The sequence below is a fragment of the Charadrius vociferus genome, unplaced genomic scaffold, assembly GCF_000708025.1.
Source record: "Charadrius vociferus isolate BGI_N301 unplaced genomic scaffold, ASM70802v2 scaffold1677, whole genome shotgun sequence".
In the NCBI taxonomy this organism is placed as follows: domain Eukaryota; kingdom Metazoa; phylum Chordata; class Aves; order Charadriiformes; family Charadriidae; genus Charadrius; species Charadrius vociferus.
Window position 1 is genome coordinate 222,138 of NW_009649298.1, and position 19,062 is coordinate 241,199.

At 45.0% G+C, this 19,062-nt stretch overlaps 2 protein-coding genes across 2 annotated transcripts in view; both read right to left on the reverse strand.

Annotated features, from left to right (window-relative positions):
• Positions 1-2,148, reverse strand: part of LOC104290074 (keratin, type I cytoskeletal 15-like) — a 3,548-nt gene extending 1,400 nt beyond the window's left edge. The window contains 5 exon segments of the mRNA XM_009889122.1: positions 127-295; positions 489-645; positions 838-920; positions 1,724-1,987; positions 1,990-2,148. Of these exon segments, the coding sequence (XP_009887424.1) occupies positions 127-295; positions 489-645; positions 838-920; positions 1,724-1,987; positions 1,990-2,148 (832 nt within the window).
• Positions 2,149-7,520: 5,372 nt separating this feature from the next.
• On the reverse strand, positions 7,521-12,657 carry LOC104290065 (keratin, type I cytoskeletal 10-like). Its single transcript, XM_009889113.1, has 8 exons — positions 11,893-12,657; positions 11,064-11,146; positions 10,444-10,600; positions 9,683-9,844; positions 9,197-9,322; positions 8,739-8,965; positions 7,956-8,314; positions 7,521-7,546 (listed from the first exon to the last, which is right to left on the reverse strand). Exons 1-8 carry the CDS (start codon positions 12,655-12,657, stop codon positions 7,521-7,523), a joined length of 1,905 nt encoding a protein of 634 aa, XP_009887415.1.
• Positions 12,658-19,062: the final 6,405 nt, after the last annotated feature.

Below are 19,062 nucleotides of genomic sequence, written 5' to 3' on the forward strand. Positions count from 1 at the left end.
TCCCATCCCCCAGCTGTGCACGTGAGGTGCCGGTGAGCAGCCCCCCCTTTTAGCCAAAGGCGCTGCATGCCCAGTCCCAGGGGGTCTGCGTTTTCCCACAGAAGGAGGCTCCACTGTGTGCGTGACTGCGTACCTTGACTTCATACCACTGCTCAACCTCTCTGCGGTTCTTCTCGATGATCTGCTCGTATTCGTTTCTCAGGTCGTTCAGGATCTTTGTCAGGTCTTCGCCGGGGGCAGCATTGACCTCCACGCTCACGTCACCACCAGTTTGAGACTGCAGCTGTCTCATTTCCTGCAGAGAGTCCAAAGAGAGAAACAAAGAGCACAGGTCAGTTCTTGTGTTGGGGACAGTGGGCGAAGCAGCGTCAAGGTTCAAAGGACTGACAGTCACATGACATAAGGCTGAATGGACTTGATCTGTAACTTTGGGCACCCTGAAGAATCCCAGGACTGTCTTGGCCACGCCATTTATCATTGGATCGTACCTCCTCATGGTTCCTCTTAAGAGCAATCAGCTCATCCTTCAAGGACTCTAGCTCAGATTCCAGTGAAGATCTAACCAGAGTCAGGTCATCCAGGAGATTTCTCAAGCCATTAATATCAGCCTCCACAGTCTGACGGATGACCAGCTCATTCTCATACCTGTACCACAGACAAGATGGACAGAGAAATGGAGAAATGAGATTATGACCGTCAATAGCACACATCTATCCAAGGTCAATATCCCAATAAAACATGAAGACTCAGTAGCACCACGTGGGCCAGTGCTGCCTCATCTCCTGAGATTATAAGATGGACTTGAAAGACATGTAAGGTTCATGGAGAGGTACTCACTTCATTCGGAAGTCATCAGCAGTCATCTTGCTGTTATCGATGTCCAGAAGCAGTCTGTTATTGTCCACAGTGGCAGAAATAATCTAGAAAAGGAGAAGTTGGAGAGGAGTCTTTCTGTGTTCAAGACATCCAGGACAAGAAGAAGGAAGAGCCCAAGGCTTCGTTAGGGCGCTGTTGTGGGTCTTAGGCTTGTTTCCTGCAGTAATGCAGGGGCCACAGGAAGCTGTGGAACTGCCATGACACAAGAAGTGGTGTGTGCAAGATTTTGGCTTCTCAAAGATTCTGGTGAAAGACTATATTGATGAGGGAAAGCAGAGAAGAACATTTATGCTGGGAGATCACCAACGCCTATGGGTTTCTGCTCTCTGGGTGTATAAGGAAGCGTAGTCTGTCCCTGATGCTGTGATTCGTCTTATTATAAAAAAGCTGATTGTGAGGGAAGGCCGTGGTCCTTCCATCTGGTACATGTAGGAGTGTGCAGAGACAAAGGGAGTCCTGATCTTGCAGTCCAGGTGCTTTGGCTTGGCACTCCATCCCGCTGAACTGGGAAGGACTGGAAACCACCCATGCCTGGGTTGGAGCCACCTGTACAACGTGGGATTTCAGTTACGTGCACCAGCGTGTTTGGGCCTGGTGGAACACTCCTTTGAAGCCACGGGCTGTGCCCCCAGAGCACATCCCTTTCGCTTGTGGGGTGGTGGGGGGTTTGCTTACCCAGGAGGTGGGAGGCGCGGCTCAGCGGGTTTCTGCCTGCGGTACCACCAGCAACTCCCGTCCAGCAGCTCCCGCCCACCCCGTCAGAGCCAGGGCCAGAGGGAAGGAGGATGTCCTTACAAGGGGGAACGGCATGTGGGAGATGGAGCCACGTTAGTCGGGGCGATCCTACCTGATTTTGGAGTTGTTCGATGGTCTGGTAGTAGGAGGTGTAGTCCTTTGAAACACTGGGAGCTTGTTTCCTGTACCACTCCCGGATGTGGTGCTCGAGCTGAGCATTTTCTTCCTCCAGCCTTCGCACTTTGTCCAGGTACGTAGCCAGGCGGTCATTGAGGTTCTGCATGGTGACCTTCTCATTGCCGCTCAGAAGGATGTCCCCCCCGGCACCAAAGCCTCCACCAAAGCCACCACCAGGGCCTCCACCAAAGCCTCCACAAAAGCCTCAACTCCACCGCCATAGCTGCCACCGCCTGTCACAGAGGAGGCATATCGCCTGCAGGAGACGGAGGAACTCCTGCCACTACCGCCACCACAGCCACCTCCACCTCCACCGCTCCTGTAAGAGGTGCTGGATGTTCTCTTGATGCTGCAGCTCATGGTTGGAGTAATCAGATATCCAGCCCCAAATGCAAAGCCCGTAGCACAGCGTGAAACAGAAAATCAGACTGCAGCCTTCTGTCCTCGCTGGTGGCTATTTATACCCTGTTGGGTGGGTGTCACCTGGGAGGCCGTGCAGCTTCCCATGGCGGTTGCCAGCCTTAGTGCTCATGCCAAAAGTGATGTGCTAAGGGAATTTTTCTGAGGTAAGTATAATGCATTACCATTCTGTTCAAGTATGTCTGTGTTGATTCACACATAGCTTGCACTATAATTTTATGTGGGTGGCTCTTTGTTGGATATTTTGTTGGATAATATAATATCTCATAGACTCTATTAATCTGGCAATATATCGCTAGAAATTGGAGTTAATGAAGGCTCTGCCTTGCTTGTCTGTCTCCTTCTGTCTTCTGTGTGGTGAAATTCAGCATTTCAGCTTTTGTATTCCTCCTGTGATCACAGACAATGATTTGTAAGACCAGCAGCCGCCAAGGGACTCATTAATTTATTTGAAATTTACATTAGCTATTTAGAAATATACTTTACTGAAATAAATTATTAATTTTAAAAACTGTATTCCCATGTCTGTTATAGAAGAGAACTTCACACTGAATTTTTTACTTTATTGTCACTGCTTATATTGAGGAACGTTCAGCTGGTATTTAACTCTTTCTGAAATGCAGGATGGTGATTTCAGTGATTTCTCTTGTTGAAGAAACTGTGTGACAGCTGCAAAAGTAGTATTTTGCAAGGGAAAATATATTAAATCTTTGCCTGTCAAACAGCTATTAATTTTATTTTAGCTTGTTTAAATAGACTCAGAAGAAACTGAGAAATGTTTGATGTTTCATATTTTCATAATCATATTGAAAATAGTTGTTTATCAGAATATGTCCTTGAATTAGATAATGCAGTAAAAAATAAGTTTGATGAAAAGATACAGTGCTGAAGATTAGGTCTGAAAAAAATATAACAATTATCTGAACTCATTACAGTGAACTGTGTTTGCCAACGGTGAGAGAATATCTTGCAACACAAAACACAGAGTAAGAAACACTTGTGTGGTTTTTTCCACTGCCTATGCAGTGTGGGATGTTCAGTGAGTTGCTTTTTCTATCTTTACTAATCAAGCTTCTGTGAAACCGAGAAGAGCCTTGAAGAGAAGCTAATTCTGGGGTTTCAGCTGTGCATTAAGTATTGGCACTCGAACTCCTACAGAAGAGTCATCTGGCTAGTGCAAAGGAAGCACAAGTTGCTGGTGGAACCTGCTGTGAATTACCACCTCGAAATCAGCTTATCCACAGTGAGGGAGGATGAATTCAACCTAGAAGCATTTTAGGAAGAGATTACATATTACAGAAGAAGAAATAAACTCATTCAAATTAGCAAAAGAAGAGTGAGAAGGGGTTGAGTCACCTTACACATGAAGGTGCGCATCAGAGGAGGGAGTAGGAGTGTTTGAAGCTGAAGACAGCGTGCCTGTGTGTGTCCCGTGGATGTAAAAGGATCTGTGGCTGAAGTCCTGAGCAGAAGCAGCTCTCACCTGGGCTGTGCTCTTGGCGAGCAGCTGCTGCCACTCAGCTTCTCAAACACCCGGGGAAGCAGCCTCCTACCTGCCTGTCTCCCGCAGCGAACCTGCTGCCACCGTGCCTCTGAGAACTGACGGACAACTTGAAAATACTACAGCTTCACCCTGCATGAAGCCATATTCTCGTAGTGTCTCCCGGGCTCGTTTTTTTCAATAGGTTTATGATTTTACAACAGCCTTTTGTATAACCATATATGTAATTTTCTTCTTTTATCATAAGAATGATACAGAAAGGCTTGTCAACAAAATATTGTTGGATTGGGAGGCGAGGGGTGTGAACTGTTCCCACTAGAATGTTATCTGCTACCTGTAGAAGTGCTTAGACTGTAGTGACTTAATATGCAATGAGATGGAAACTTGAAGTGCCGAATCGCAGTGCTTGACTTCAGCTGCCTGAAGGCACGTCCTTGTAGGTACTGCCAGTGACTTCCAAAGGACCTAGAGGTGGTAGCTCTGACTGCAGAAGGAAAGGGATTTCAATATATGGGAAATACTCCTTAAGAGAGAAGCAAATTTTTGAACTTAAAGTGAAACTCAATCATGAAAAAAATCTACAAAATTATGACTTATCAACTTCTTGTCAACTAACTTTAATTAGAAACACCTTCATGTCAGTCGTGATTTTGCATACTGCTGTGTCTAGAGCGAGTGCTGTCGTATCCGTGCTCATGATGTGCCTCCTTCTGAGGCGGAAACCTTCTAGGATACTGTCAAGTGCATGTGCACAAGTTTTTTCTATATGTTTTCCACCATTCCTGGAATCTTTTCCAGCTCTATCGTGTTATTTTTAACACAGGGTCACCAAAGTTACAGCACTCAAAATACAGCCCAGGTTATCTATGTGCCCTAGACTGATACAGTGGAATTAATGATGTTCTTCATTTTGATGTTCTGTATATCGAATCATCTCTGTGGCCACAGCCCTGAGGGGGACATATCCCCGGATTTCATAGTTCTCTGTGGAAGACTGCAGCTGTGTTCCATTCATCCAAACATTCTCGCTGTCTAGATCCACAGGGCTTTCCCCAGTCTTTGTTCAAGACACACTGAGATTCCTTATTCCCTGTATACTCTCTTTTCATTTCCTTAGCCACACCAGTGACCTTCTCCTGAAAATCCTTCATTCCCTCAAACTGGGCCTCTTCCTAGGTGCTGTCTCCATTCTGCCTATTTTAACCCTTTGTGAACTTCATTATATGGTGTGTAGCCCTTAGTGCCTGTTGGGCAGCAAGGTTATTACGAGACAGGAAAATAAATACTCTTTAAAGTTTAATTTAAAGTGTAGAATGACATCTGTGAAGGCAGTTGTTCCATATGAGGTGCAGGAGGTAAGAAGATAGTACCCTCTAGAGGGCTCTGTTCATTACTTTGAAATAATCCACATGCCATTTACTACGGACATCACATCTCTTTCTAGATGATGTGTGCAGTCCAAGTACCTAAAACAAAGAAAAAGAAATCGGCATTACTAGAGTCTCATCCTGCCTGTTGTGTGTCACGGGAAGTATTTGTGTAGCACAAAGTCTGTTTAACAAGTCTGCAACCGGGTTCATGCGAGTGCAATGCAACAGATACCGACTGCTGTTTGGTGGAGGTCAGGTATTTCTATTTCCCTGAACGGTTTCCGACTGTTGAGAAGGTTTGCCTGGTGTTGTGACCTGTGTTTCTGGAAATTCGCTTGGCATCTGTTCTCTTGATCCACACTCTTGTGCGTCGACACGTTTTGCCCTCAGTTGGTGGTGTTCACTCCTCTTCCTCACAAACCGCGTCTGCTCAGGCTCGTTGTTCACCACTAGAGGCCACCCCCTGAGCACACAGCCCCGCACCAGCCCTCAGCCCGCAGGTTCACGTCCGTGGGAAGGATGTCCCTCGCTTGGGCCGCCTCAGGGGAATTGAGCCCCCCTTGGCCCGGGGTACCCTGTGCAGCTCGGCCCGCCCTCTGCCTGCACTCTGCCTTTTTGTAAAACTTGGCTTCATGGCAGAGGTGCCGGCTCAGCCGGGGTTGGGGCTGAGCCTTCTGCGAACAGCGCTGGGAGCGGAACCTGCCTCGGGGGGCTACAGGGCACTGGTGTGCTGGGCGGGCACTGCTCTTTATGTGCCTGTCCTGGCTCTCCGCTGCTGGCTGTCCGTGCAGCCGCACAGCCTAGAGCTGGTGTCTGTTCTGTGGTGTCTAGGTGGCACTTGTACAATGGACTAAGAATTCCAAGTGAGTCCGAGGAACTCAGATGCTAACCTCACTGAAATTAATACAGCTGTGGTTTGCGATCTGCCTACTTTGCCAGCCCTCTCTCCAAAATACCATGCAGAAATTCCGGAGATTCCTCAAGCGTGCATAAGAGACTGCTTTGAAGGGCCTACGACAATACATTTAATGTCCTTTGATCTCTGAATTTGTTAGTCTCCAGAAGGCAAAGTTGGTGGTTTTTTCAACTCTGGAAACAGGTTTTACCCATGGGGGTGGGCTGCAATGAAACAAGCTACTCTTTGTCTTCATGGAAAAAGTTGTCCCAATCAATGGAGAAAGCTATACTATAATTTCTTTGAAATACTGACTAGAAAAAGGCATATGAGAAAGCTGGACAGAAGCAAATGCAACTCCCAAAAGATAGCGAATAACAAGGGAGCTCTTTCTGATCATTTGTTTGTTGAGTTGCGCCGAGCTGTGGCAGCAGCCAAGCAATCAAATTGGTTGCAAACTGTAGTCAGGAATGCTTTTAAGTAGCAGCTGGATGTGGCTGAAAGAGTTAATGTTAATTTTCCTCCCAGTACAGATCCTCCTATGTCCAAAAGTAAACATGCCAGGTAGTTTCACATGTGCTTCATTTCTCACCAGTAGAAAGCAAATATTGCTGTTAGTATTAACATTTGATGGAGGAGAACTTTGTAAGCATCCTGTACATTGTATTTGCTTTTACCTTCTTGTCTGTTCAAAACCACATCACAAGTTTGTCCGTTTCCCTTTAAACCAATGAGTGTTGGAAAACAACAATGAGTGTTGGAAAACCAATGAGTGTTGGAAACCAACAATCGTTTTGTGAATCACAATCTGAAACATTCATTTTACAGTCATGGTTCTGTAACCGTTCATGTTTCTTTGTGTCAGGCCTGGGGGGGCACTCATTTGATGCCAACTTTATTAGCTTTCATATAGTGCTGAGATGCTGCGCACTGTTCTGGGCTGATAGTCAACTGCTATTGAGTCTTAGAGCTCAGCTTCACAAGAGTGTCTGGCATGGTATGAAAAAACAAAGGCACAGCCCAGGAGGCTCCAGGAAGATTATGATCTGCCCCGAATGCTCAGAAATTGCGCTTTAACTCTGAATTTCATTATCAGCTACTGTGATGTATCATCAGCTTTTCTACCTGGAGGCATGCATTGGCATGACTTTGTATTTTCATTTTAAGTGTTTACACCTATAGAACGGCAGAAAAGTTACACATGGGATTCTGGTTGCATCAGACAGAAATGAAGTTTTATTAGCGACATTTTCCTGATACAGAACAACCTAAGTAACAAACAGGTTGAATCTGTAAAGCAAGTAGCTCAAGTGCCAATGATGGAAGCCACAAAGCATTCCAGGCAGAAGAAGTGCATAGCACGCATGGCAGGTGGGCAGGTGGCCCATCGGAGGCGCTCTGATGGGCCGTTTGGGATAGCTGGCATCAGCAACGTTGAGGAACCGTGAAGAGCATCTGTCTATCCTCAGGAGCATGGGGAATGTAGAGGATTTGGGCCAAGTCCTGTTTGAAAGGTCTTGCACTGTAGGATCCTCAATGTATATTCTTAGTCAAAAGATTTTCTTCCATACCCTGGTTAGAAATAAAGCAAGCATTAATTTCTTCAGTACTGGCACGGAATCTCTGAGGCACCAGTATTTACCAGACAGAAAAGAAGCTTGGTCATGTGTTAGGTGACCATAAGCACTCCGAAAGCAGGGTGCAAAAGCAGTGGGATTTATGAGGTTCTGCAAAGAATGAGAGAGATGGAGAAAAACAGCTGGGTTTTAACTGCATGATTAGCTGATGTTGCAAATAGAAATTGAATGTGTGTTTCTGAAGCAGAGTTGATACTTTGCACACAAATAGGAAAAAAAAAAATAATAGAAGTAAATCTTAACACTTTCCAGAAATTTTAGTTTATCCTTGTTACTGTTTACTGCTGGAAGAGTGTGTTAGTAAGGATGGGACTGAGAGAACAGTGTGACCATACAATTCTCACCTTGGCTTTCACCACCGGTCCTGCAGGACTGAGACTGGGAAGATGAAGAGTAGGAGTGGGAACTGCTGACGCCTCCCGAGATCCTTCCTCCTCCTCCTCCTCCTCCTCCTCCAACAATACTGCTGCATCCACCGCTGCTTCCCCCTCCTATTCCTCCACTTCCTCCTCCCATTCCTCCTCCGCCACTTCCTCCTCCCATTCCTCCTCCCATTCCACCAGAGGAAATGCTGCCACCTCCATATCCACCGCTCATGCTACCACTTCCTCCTCTTCCTCCTCCAGAAGAATAGCCACCTCCTCCTATTCTACCTCCTCCCATGCTTCCTCCCATTCCTCCTCCCATTCCTCCGGCTGGGATTCTGCAAAGAGAGAGAAAGAAAGAGAAAAGAAGTTAATCAAATGCATTTTTGATCTCAGAAGGAAATCTGTCTACAGCTACTGCACAGAATCCCACACTTCTCTTGTCTGTTCTTCTCCTTTTTAGAACCTAGCACAGATCAGCAAGACAACTAATGCGGTGCCAAAAATCATCCTCTCTTTCAGTTTCAGCTTGAATGCTAGAGGTTTTGCTTTTCCCACATTCTGCTTAGATATTCTGAACAGGTTTGCCAAGAAATGTGTGGTACCTCAAACTTGGGAGACTATCGGTCAAGATAGCTGAATTACCCTCATTTCAGTACAAAATCTGTTTTGCAAATCCAGACTGTTAAGTTCCTGTCTCTGTGACTAATCTAGCAGCCCCGGGTTTCGCACGAAGCTGGGTTCTCTTGGCAGTTTACATACACAAGGTCTTGCTGCCCTTCCTCAAGCAGTGCCCGGTACTGCGCAATCTCCTGCTCCAGGCGGGTCTTGATGCCCAGGAGCATCTTGTCCTCTTCGTTCTGGCTCTCCATCTCGCAGCGGATGCTGGCCAGCTCCTCCTCCAAGGGGCCGATCATGCCCTGGATCTGCTGCAGCTGCATGTTATAGCGACGTTCTGTGTCTTCCAAGTTGGATTGCAAAGAGTCTACCTGCAAATGGAAAACAAAATACAGTGTTTGTGGGGATGTAGCAAGTTTAACTCATTTTTGTGGGCAAATTGGATATCTTCACAAACCAGGAAAAAGCGTATCTTTGAAGATAAGTAATCCAGTCTCCCATTCTCTACTGATGGAGTGCTTACTAGCTGTGACTATTCTTTCGTTCTAGTGGCACATACAGCCTGTGTCACAGGTGAAGCAGAAGCAAATACCTGTCCTTACCATGCTGATTTGGGACTGCAGCTCAATTTCCAGGCTCTGATATTCACGTCTCAGCTCAGAGATCTGTTGGTTGCTTGATTGTATCTCCTGGCCACTTGAGTGGACTTGTTGATTAACTTCTTCCATCTGAAAAATTCACATATGAAATTGAGGCATTTTTGATAATAAGGAAACATTGTGGGGTTTTCATAAAAGCATTGAGAAAGCAATTCATAAGAATGAAGAAAGATGTAATGCAGCCTGACTGTGTGTGTTTCCCACATGCCACTCGGTGTAATTCACCTTGCTGCTGGAACACAGAGTTTCCACAGGCTTTACCACGTAACCTTAATACTTCAGAACTGACCTGTTACAATAAACTGCTTAAAGCCATTTAAAGTTAATGTCCTTTAAATAATACATGATAAGTTGCCTTTCCTCTGCTGGATGTAAATAACTCCAGTTCTTTGTGAAAGCTTTAGTAACTGAAAAACCCCTGTGCTTTACCTTGGTTTCATACCAGCTTTCCACCTCTCTCCGGTTGTTCTCAATAAGGCGTTCGTATTCACTACGCATTTCATTTAATTTTTCCATCAAATTAATGCCAGGAGTAGCATTGACCTCCACATTGACATCACCACTGGATTGTGTTTGCAGTCCTTTCATTTCCTGAAAAATAAACCAAAACCCACCAGGTTCTCAAAGGGTGAAGGTAAGGAGAAATGTCAGAGTATCAAATAAAGGAAAAGAGAGGGACAGAAGTCCTCACACAGCCGTATCACTCCTGCAGAGGGGACCTCATCTGCCCTTCCTAAGGCGAACTTTACAGTGAACAATAGCCAGGCACCGCATACTCATTGACCCTGACAGCTTCTCCTCAGGGTCATCGGGAATGTGAAAATCCTTTTATGTATTTTTCTTCTCAATGGGAAATATCATTGCAGATAGTATAAATATTTTCTTTTGACTCCTCCCTATATTCTATTCATTTTTCCTTCCCTGAGTTCAGCAACAACCTTGCATTTTGTACGAAAAGCCATTCACTTCCCTGATCTCGTCTTCCCACATGTTGCCCCGGTGTCTGACTGCATCAGCTGTGGGCAGCTGTGGGTGCTGCCTGCTCCTGGAAATCAAAGCCAGATTGTGGCACTTTGCTTGATCAAGGCCAGCAGCCAAAATCTCATTACTGCTAGCAGAAGAAATCCACAGGAGATTCTCTGAGTGTTGAGTTTTCATTAGTTATTATTTTAAAGTGTGGAGAAACTTACCTCTTCATGGTTCTTCTTAAGATAGATCAGTTCCTCTTTAAGGGATTCAAACTGTGTCTCCAAGTCAGATCTGGCTAGAGTCAGTTGATCCAAAAGTGGACGTAATCCATTAATGTCACTTGCCACACTCTGGTGGAGAGTATATTCCGTTTCATATCTAAACAACAGACAAAAAAAAGATAGTAAAAATGCTGCCAGATCTCTTTGTTTATTATCTTGATTATGAACAGTTCCCATCGGTACAGTTTTGATCTTTAATCTCATTGCTCAATTCTTAAAAGAAAGACCTAATTCTCTTTCCATCTCCAATAGGTTTGTTTGATTTCAGTAGAATGTCTCTCTGTGAGATCTGTATGATGAGGATTATACTTATAAATCTACATACAAGCATGGAGAAACTTAGAATGCAGTCCTTTAAATAACTTCTTCAATAACTCGTCTGGAGAAAAGCCATAATGAAAGACTAACACGAAACCATTCTCAGAATGCTCTTCCCAACAATTCTATATTCTGTCATCGGAGCCAAGAGGCTCCAGCATCTACAACGGTTACCTGGCAATATGAACTCCTGGGGGGCAAGGGGAGGCAAGGTGGAATGAGACAGGGAGGGAAAGACTCACTTCAGTCTGAAGTCATCCACAGTCATTCTGGTGTTGTCAATGTCCAGAAGGATCTTGTTAAGGTCCACATTTGCACCAACAATCTGAAAGGGAGAGGACGGATGTTATTTGGGTAGTTGTCTTTTCGGTCTGACGCACAGATAGAGGGAAGAAATACTGTGTAGAATCACATTTCAGCATATCTTTCTGGTAATGTCACGCCTGACTAGTGCAGCAGGAGCTATGTATAGAGAGAAGAGTTTATTGCTGCCGGTTAAAAGAAAGTGCCTTTGCTCTCAATTGTGGTTTACAAATATCCATTAAAAATGGAGAATAACTAAATAAACTCCTCATATTCCAAAAACAGTGGGAAAACAATTACCATTACATTTGGCAACAACCATATTCATGGAGGAGATACAGGACTATGAAATGGCTGAGGGTTAGAATTAGACAAAATGCACATGTTGGCTCGTCCTTCACAAAGAGGTGCAATTAGTGCAGCCACTGGGAGCACACCACAGGCAAGCAAGAATTATACCTCCCTGTCAAGGGAGTGAGGAGCTACCAAGCAAGAGCACAGTGCTGAAGGGAGCACTGGCCGGGCCCCATAACGAGCGCACTAGTAATCATCTGCCATTGCGCCAAACGATGCTACCTGCGCCAAAACTAAGTGTGCCGGAGTACGCGTATCACCCGCAGCAGAGAAAAACTGGTGGTCAATGTTTGTCACCACCACAGCCCGTTTCCTGGCTAGGGAATATATCGCCCCAAATGGGGATCTTGTGCTGCAGGAAGCGAGTGCTGTTCTAATGAGAATTGGTTCAAAGTTAGTCAAATTACGTCATACCTGGTTCTGCAGTTCTTCAATTGTTCTGTAATATTGGCTGTAGTCCCTGGTAGAAGTGGGACCTTGATTTTTATACCACTCCCTGATCAGTTGTTCAAGTTGACTATTTTCATCCTCCAAGCGTCGCACTTTATCCAAGTATGTAGCCAGGCGATCATTAAGGTTTTGCATGGTCAGCTTTTCATTTGTGGAGAGCAAGCCGGCATCTTCACCAAACCCCATGCCACCAAAACTACCTCCACCATAGCTACCACCACCACCAAAGCCACCACCACTACCAAAGCTGCCACCACCAAAGCCACCACTACCCCCGAAGCCACTAAATCCACCTCCGCTATGTCCACCACCTCCAAAACAACCTCCACCGAGGCCAGATCCGTAACCACCTCCCATTCCCCCAAAACCACCCCCACCTGATCCAAATCCTCCTCCCATGCTTCCACAGCTCATTCCTCCTCCATAACCACCACCGCTCATTCTCCCACCATAGCTGCTGCGGCTAATCCTTCCACAACTGCCACTGCTAAAGCCCCCTCCATAGCTGTTCCTGGAAGCACCTCCACCAAAGCTTCTCCCAGAAAAGCCTCCGCTTCCTCCAGAAGAGGTGTATTTTCTAGTGGACACCGAGGAGTATCCACCAGACTTACGTACTCCACTGCTGCTACCCCCTCCACCGCCTCCACCGCTACATCCTCCACCACCACTGCCACCACCTCCACTGCTAATTCTCATGGTACTACTCGAAGATTTAGTGCCACAGCTCATAGTGACAGCAGGAAGGAGTCTAACCACAAAACCAAATCTAGGTGCACAGCCTGATAAGATTCAGGACTGCAAATTTTCATCCCCAGCCCTCTCTATTTATACTTTTGACAGTGGGTGTCACCACCAGGGTGTTTCCTTCTCCCAGGGCATTTACCAACCTTGTTGTTTGTGCCAAGAATAATTTGCTGAACAATATTTTTGTGCTGCTATCTCAGGCAATCTAGCCCATCGCTGGGTTTATGCTGTTTGTTTAAGACTGAACATTTAATTTCTTTTGGGTGGCATTCTTTTCATTTAGCTTTCTCTAGACTCAGTAGTCTTTTGCCTCCTGCAGCCTGGATCTGCTTTCCGATGGCAAAGCCACTTTACACAGGACCCTGTTGAAACTAATGCTGAGATAACATGTACCCGATGGAACTGTACAGAGAGAATTTTTCTTGTCAGTTCTTCTCTAAAAGAAAGAAGATGAGGCCCAAATCCCTCATGTTAGACTGCATTTGTTTGTTCAATTATTTGTAGCTGCTGTTGTCAAAGACTATTGTTCTCTTTTGCTCTTTCATATTTTGTGCATTTAAGATCTTCTACACTGCTTATATTCTTTTTCTCACTACACATGACAGTGCAAGAGTTTTATTAATAGGACTGTACAACTTGTCTATTTCGATTGTCCGACATGTGTATCCCCACCAGCACTTCCAGAACATATTTATTTATCCAAGAAGACTATTTCAAGCAATGCAGTGTGATTTTTATTTAAAAAACAAAATCCTTCCTTTGCGAAGAAAGCGATAATACAGCCCACTAGATAGCCAAGTCCTAGAAATTAAAGAGAAGAAAACAGAATAGATTTTTCTCGCCAAAGAGCAGTTGATCTAAAATAGCAGAAAGATTAAGGATACGTAATTGTATTATAAAGTCAATTGTAGCAGAATTACGAGCTGTGTTAATGCAGGCAATCACCTATAAACTACTGTGTGGGAAGACCTTTTATGGTATAATATTAAACTGCTCATTCTCTCTATTGTTACTGTGTCATATATTACAGGTGGTAATTATATAGACTGCTCTTAACACAGAGATCCTTGACACACTAAAATAGTATCCTGAGAGAAAAGCTGCAAGGCTTTTTGCACAAATCAGTTGAAATCAGACCACTGAGACCACAAAAGAAATTACACCATTCTTCGCTCTTGCACCATCCCCAGAAGTTTGCCCAAGGTGGGCTTGGAAATGGTTTCCATCCTCAGGTGTTAGACTTGCTGCTAAAGCAGAGTATCTGAAGACAAAACTGCATGTCTGAAAAATCTCTAAGAGTCCGAGTTTGGGCAAAGAGTGCTGACTGCCTCTTTGCTGACTGTCATCTACCAAAATACACTCATGTTGTAATGTTTCATCTTTGCCCTGGGTTCACATCCAGAATCTCAATTCCTCAGCATCCGCTTCGCTCTGTTCTCACACCGCAAGCTTTTGTGGGAAATGTACATCTGATTCTTGAACACAGCAGAGACTCGATCCATGCAAACAGTCCCTACCGCTAACTTGCAAACGACAGCAAAACCATCAGCCCTTGTGGTCTCGCTGGAGACAGACCCCGGACTGCGACAGGGTCCTTGGAAGAAAGCGTACACTTTTCCAGTGACAGTTGGGATCTGTGTTACTGAAATGTCATCATTGCCTTCCTTTCTCTCTGTTTGGTTACTGATCCTCTCATGACTGTAAGGTATCTATGAAATTTAGCAATCTGCCCCTAAACCTCCGGTGCCTGGAACAAAGCGGGGCACATCTGAGGAACCGTCATGGGTTGGCTGCTGCCCTTTGCTCAGCGTCTGCAAGAAGACCTCTGGTAGATGGCAACACAGTGCAGCCCTCCCTTTCCAAAGCTCACCTTCTTCTGGAAGTTGGGTGAATGTCGCTGCTCTTTTTCACACTCTGCTATCAGTCTCCCTGTGCATGGTTCTTTTACAAACTGTATTTCTGCCTCTTAACTTCTGGTCTTTTTCATGCATAATTAAGGATTATTTAACATTTTCTGACTGAATCCATTGTCCTGTCCTTTGCCCTGTGCTTTTGCCAGCGTTGCTTTATTGCTGCTTATGCAATCGCTTTCAAAAACTCTCTGATTTTATCTTGTTATTTGATATACTCAATGGCTCAAAGATGATGAAAGATTTCAAGCAGCTTGATGATGGAGTAATTTCTCCTTGATTCACAGCTGGAGGACGGTAGTGTCACCTCAGCAGCATAAACACGCATTCTGCGCTTTGCATGTTCTGCTATCGGTGTTGAAAGATGTAGTTTACTCTATGAAAAACGTTTTTTCTTTTTAGTGTTGTTTTCCTTTGTGTCTGGGTAATGTCGTTCTGGTCAATGGGGGCTCTTTTTCACAAATTCAGCTACGGTAAGTGACACTGATTATCACATTCAAATTTCCATGAGTGACTCTGGTGATATTCCTTATAGATGCTCTTCGTAGACAAGCTGCAACAATCCATGGGTTTGTTAGGGATAACGAGCAAAGATTCTCTGGAATTATTAAAGCAAGAGTAAAAGCATTTGCCAAAAGAGTCTCTTAGTCTGTTTATCTACTTTCTGAGGGCCTACATTGTTTCCTATTTTATTTGTAGGTTGTTGTTTTTCTATAGGTACTTAATCACAGCGGGGACTTGTCTGTACTGGAAGGTTCTTCTGATGAGGGCATATCTTATTGTATGCTTGGAAGAGACTTTAAAAAATAAACACAATGAAAGAAGAGTCAAGCCATTGAGGGTGGAGAACTTTATATAGCCTCAACATTTCATTTTAGTTCTATATTATTACCACTACTTACATATAAGGGAGGAACACAAATAAAAGATTTTGCCTTTAGATCTTTGGTACCTTGTAAGTCCTGTGCCCGTGGGAGGTTCCTTTTTGGTCTTCAGTGTTGCTATTATTTCATTTTTGTTACTAGTTCAATCATAGTGCATTTTATAGAAATGCTGCTGCTCTTCCACTTCCGATCTGCTGCATTCTTAACAGCTGAAAATTCTCCCGTGTGATATTTTGTTTCTTTCACCGTCTCTGTGTTCTCAAAAATGTCGTATGTCTCTCTGGGCTGTCATACCCGGGTACCTGAAAAATACAGGCGAGCTATGAGAACTGGCAATTTTAGGACCTTTCTCATCTTTTTCCTACATATTATATACAGTTTAACCATTAATGGTTTTGTGTTGATACAGCAGCCAGTGTGCTGTATAACTTTGCTGTTTCCAAATCAGACCAGAACAAGGACATTTATTGCCACAGCGCCCTGCCTTACTCAGCCTGCAGAGTATCCCTGTGTTTTGACACGGTGTACTGCTTCCTGTTAAGCTCAGCACATGCCACGTGTCAGGTACAGCCGACGTTCTTTCACTCTCTCTCTGTTTCTGTTTTCCTTTTATTCAGGCCTCTGTGATAGATATCAAAGAAGTGACTGCCTCGCATCAGAATGAAGGAAAACTCTGTGAGCGGCCCACGCCGCCGTATATTTTAGCAAACCTGGGAGACTTCTACAACAGGCTGGAGCTGCTGCATTCGAAACAGACCTGGAGAAAAAGTATTCTCACTTTTGTGTCTGTGCATCGAAAATTAAAACATTTCCCCTTAATTCAATGTCACTCTGATGCCATGCCTCAGGCAAATGCTACAGGTTATTCTCTTGGTCTATTTAATAATCTCTTCCCATCCCTCTTAACAGAAATTTTTGTAAGAACAGAGGGCTCTGTTTTCACCTCGGAGTCTGTGCTCACTCTTCGTTCCTAATTCATCTCATAATATTCTTGTGAAATCACAATATTTTCCAAAGAAATTTAGATTAGACCCAGCAAAGGAACAAGGACTATTAAGGCAGCAGTGAACTTGCTTGAGAAGTTTAAAACTTCGGCACTCTGCAAGCAACCACTTTTGTGCAAGATAACTTGGATCTTGCCTGCAAGTATGTTGATGGGAGAATGCCTGTTGCTCCGATCCTGAAGATGTACACACCATTTTTGTCATTTGGATGTGACAGCCATGGGTCAAGGCTTCTGTGCCCTCCAGCTGACAGGCAGTTTACAGGCTGCTGATTACTGCCTGTCAGCTGCCTGTTACCATTTCTGTCGCTTTCTGAGCCAGAATCAGGGCACCATCCCCCTGCGATTCCCCCAGTCTCCTACAGGGTGAAGTCAATTTGATTGGAGTATTTTTTTTTGCTGGTACCAAAATGGAACTGCTTCTTTCATATTGCCTGTAACAGCCGGAGGGCACAAGAAGAGCATCTGCCAACAAGGTCTCCGGCCTCCCTAGAGTTCAGGTGCCTCCGTCCCATGGGGATGAGCAGCCCCAGCTCCCCTCCAGGCTGTGGGCATCTCCAGCTGTTCTGTTGCCTTGATGGCTTTGATTACTGCAGTATCCCGTGCGATGGAACATCGAGATGCGAGGCCCAGCCTGCAGAGGCACCAATCCATGTGTTGTACTTTCTGTTACTACAACTGATGTGCCCTACGAAAGAAGTACATCCACTCTGCTGGGAGTGTTTGACAGGGAAGACGGTCCCGCTGGCCTGCGGGAGGCACGCTGCTGCGCTGGGATCTGCGGGGTGAGCACTGGCACGCCGAGGGGAGACCTGCGTGGGCTCCGCGTGCCAGCGGGACGTGGGGAGGAGCTGGTTCTTGCTCCCGTGAGCCTCAGCCTGGTCTGAGCAAGAGCAGAAGCAGCCTAGAGAACTTGCTAGTCAAAACGCAAGATTTAGTGAATCTAATAATTCACGGTGGTTAATTACCTCCTGAGCCAGGATTTGGGAATCGGAGCTTTGGACTTCAGCCAGTCTAAGTGCAGCTGCATCCTGTTTCTGCCTCCTGCCTTTGGGGGTCTGGCCCCTGCTTCACTGTCCACAGCGAATTGCTACCCCAACAGCGAAACCCCAACACTTTAAGCAAATGACTGCCGAAGCAACCTGTCTTATCCCCTCATAAAAGTGAGAAAGACCCACTAGGACGCTCACATTGAGACGGGTGGGCTCTACAAAGATTTCTGGTTTCTTCCTTCCCCCCAACAATGTGGTGAAACAGCGTGCTTTGCTGTACTGACCCTGCAGCCCATGGATATAGCCCACGTAGCATTTGACAATTACTATGGCTGCCAATTAATGCTAAACAAAAGAGAGATCAGCAGAATATATGCATAGGCAATTTTGACATTAGTCCTATGCCTTCAAATGGACAAATGAATTGCTGTGGGAGTACCAAAGCCAAACATACAGGAGTGTATGTGCACATTTATTTTTGCCTCAGGTGCTTCGGAAGGTCTTGTCCCAACACGTACCACAATTTTCTTCTCAGAGCACTAATTGGAACGCCAGATAAGTATCCGAATTGCAACATTTTGTGCTCATAAAATTAAAGCTTATTATGCTGATTAATGCCTAACAAAATGCATGCAAATAAAAAGTGCGAGGTTCTCCTCACCACTCGCAGTATCACTGGAGTCCCACTCCAGGCATGCCCTAAGCTTTGACACCCGACACTATAGTATTTGTATTTCTTACTCCTGCTATGCTTGGTTTGGGTTTCTAGCTCTGTTCCTCCACATACGCTATCCTTACAAGCCTGCTCTCCCAGTGAGCGAATGCTAGTGCTAACCTGCCTGCAGATTTTGTATAGACAAAATGGAAAAAATGAAAGAATACTTAAACTGGCACTTTCTTCCAGGGTATGGTAAGAAACCCTCCAAATTCAGTCTTCTTTTTGTCTGTAGTGAGCACTAATGCCATGATTAAGTAGACATTTTTTAAAGTTTATTGGTGGTTTGCATGTATTTTGTCACATACTGTAACGCGGAGCAAATAAGCTTTATTATGGAGCTTATTTGCATTATAGATGCAGACTTACGTGCAAGGAACATTCTAAGAACACCTTGTTAAGACAGGTACAGACTTTAGGTCAGGAAGAAGACAGTACAATCAATGCTGAGTAGTAAAAGTAGTAATAGTAATATTATATTATTTGTCCTAATTGCTCAGAAAGTTTTACTTACTCCTGTGTGTGATTATCAAGTCCCAGTGTAAGCCTTTCAAGCAGCAGCGGGCTCGCACAGCGTACCCCAGCACACTGCATTCTAACGGCGGCGTGTGCGTGCTGCAGGATGGGTTTCTCAGTACCCAACTGCCTCAGTGTGGGGGGGTTCCCCTTCCCACTCTGAACTCTTCCAGTTTCGTTCTGCTTTGCCCTCATGAGGACTTGTTTCAGTGGAACTTCTTCTGCAAGGTTGGATGCATAGATGCTAGATAATTAGATAACTGGCAGTAAAAATGCTAAACGTGACTTCTATTTTTGGACAGAAGGACAGGATGAAGTGGTCCCCAGAGCTGCTACGATGGTGCAGAGCAGTGAGCTGCAGCACAGGCAA

Excerpts from the sequence above, each read along its gene's own strand:
- LOC104290065 (XM_009889113.1), bottom strand. The coding sequence starts at position 12,657 with ATGAGCTGTGGCACTAAATCTTCGAGTAGTACCATGAGAATTAGCAGT. Across the intron at positions 10,601-11,063 it reads GTGGATGACTTCAGACTGAA|ATATGAAACGGAATATACTC; the intron begins GTGAGTCTTTCC and ends TCTGTTGTTTAG. Across the intron at positions 9,323-9,682 it reads AAAGCTGGTATGAAACCAAG|ATGGAAGAAGTTAATCAACA; the intron begins GTAAAGCACAGG and ends TGAATTTTTCAG.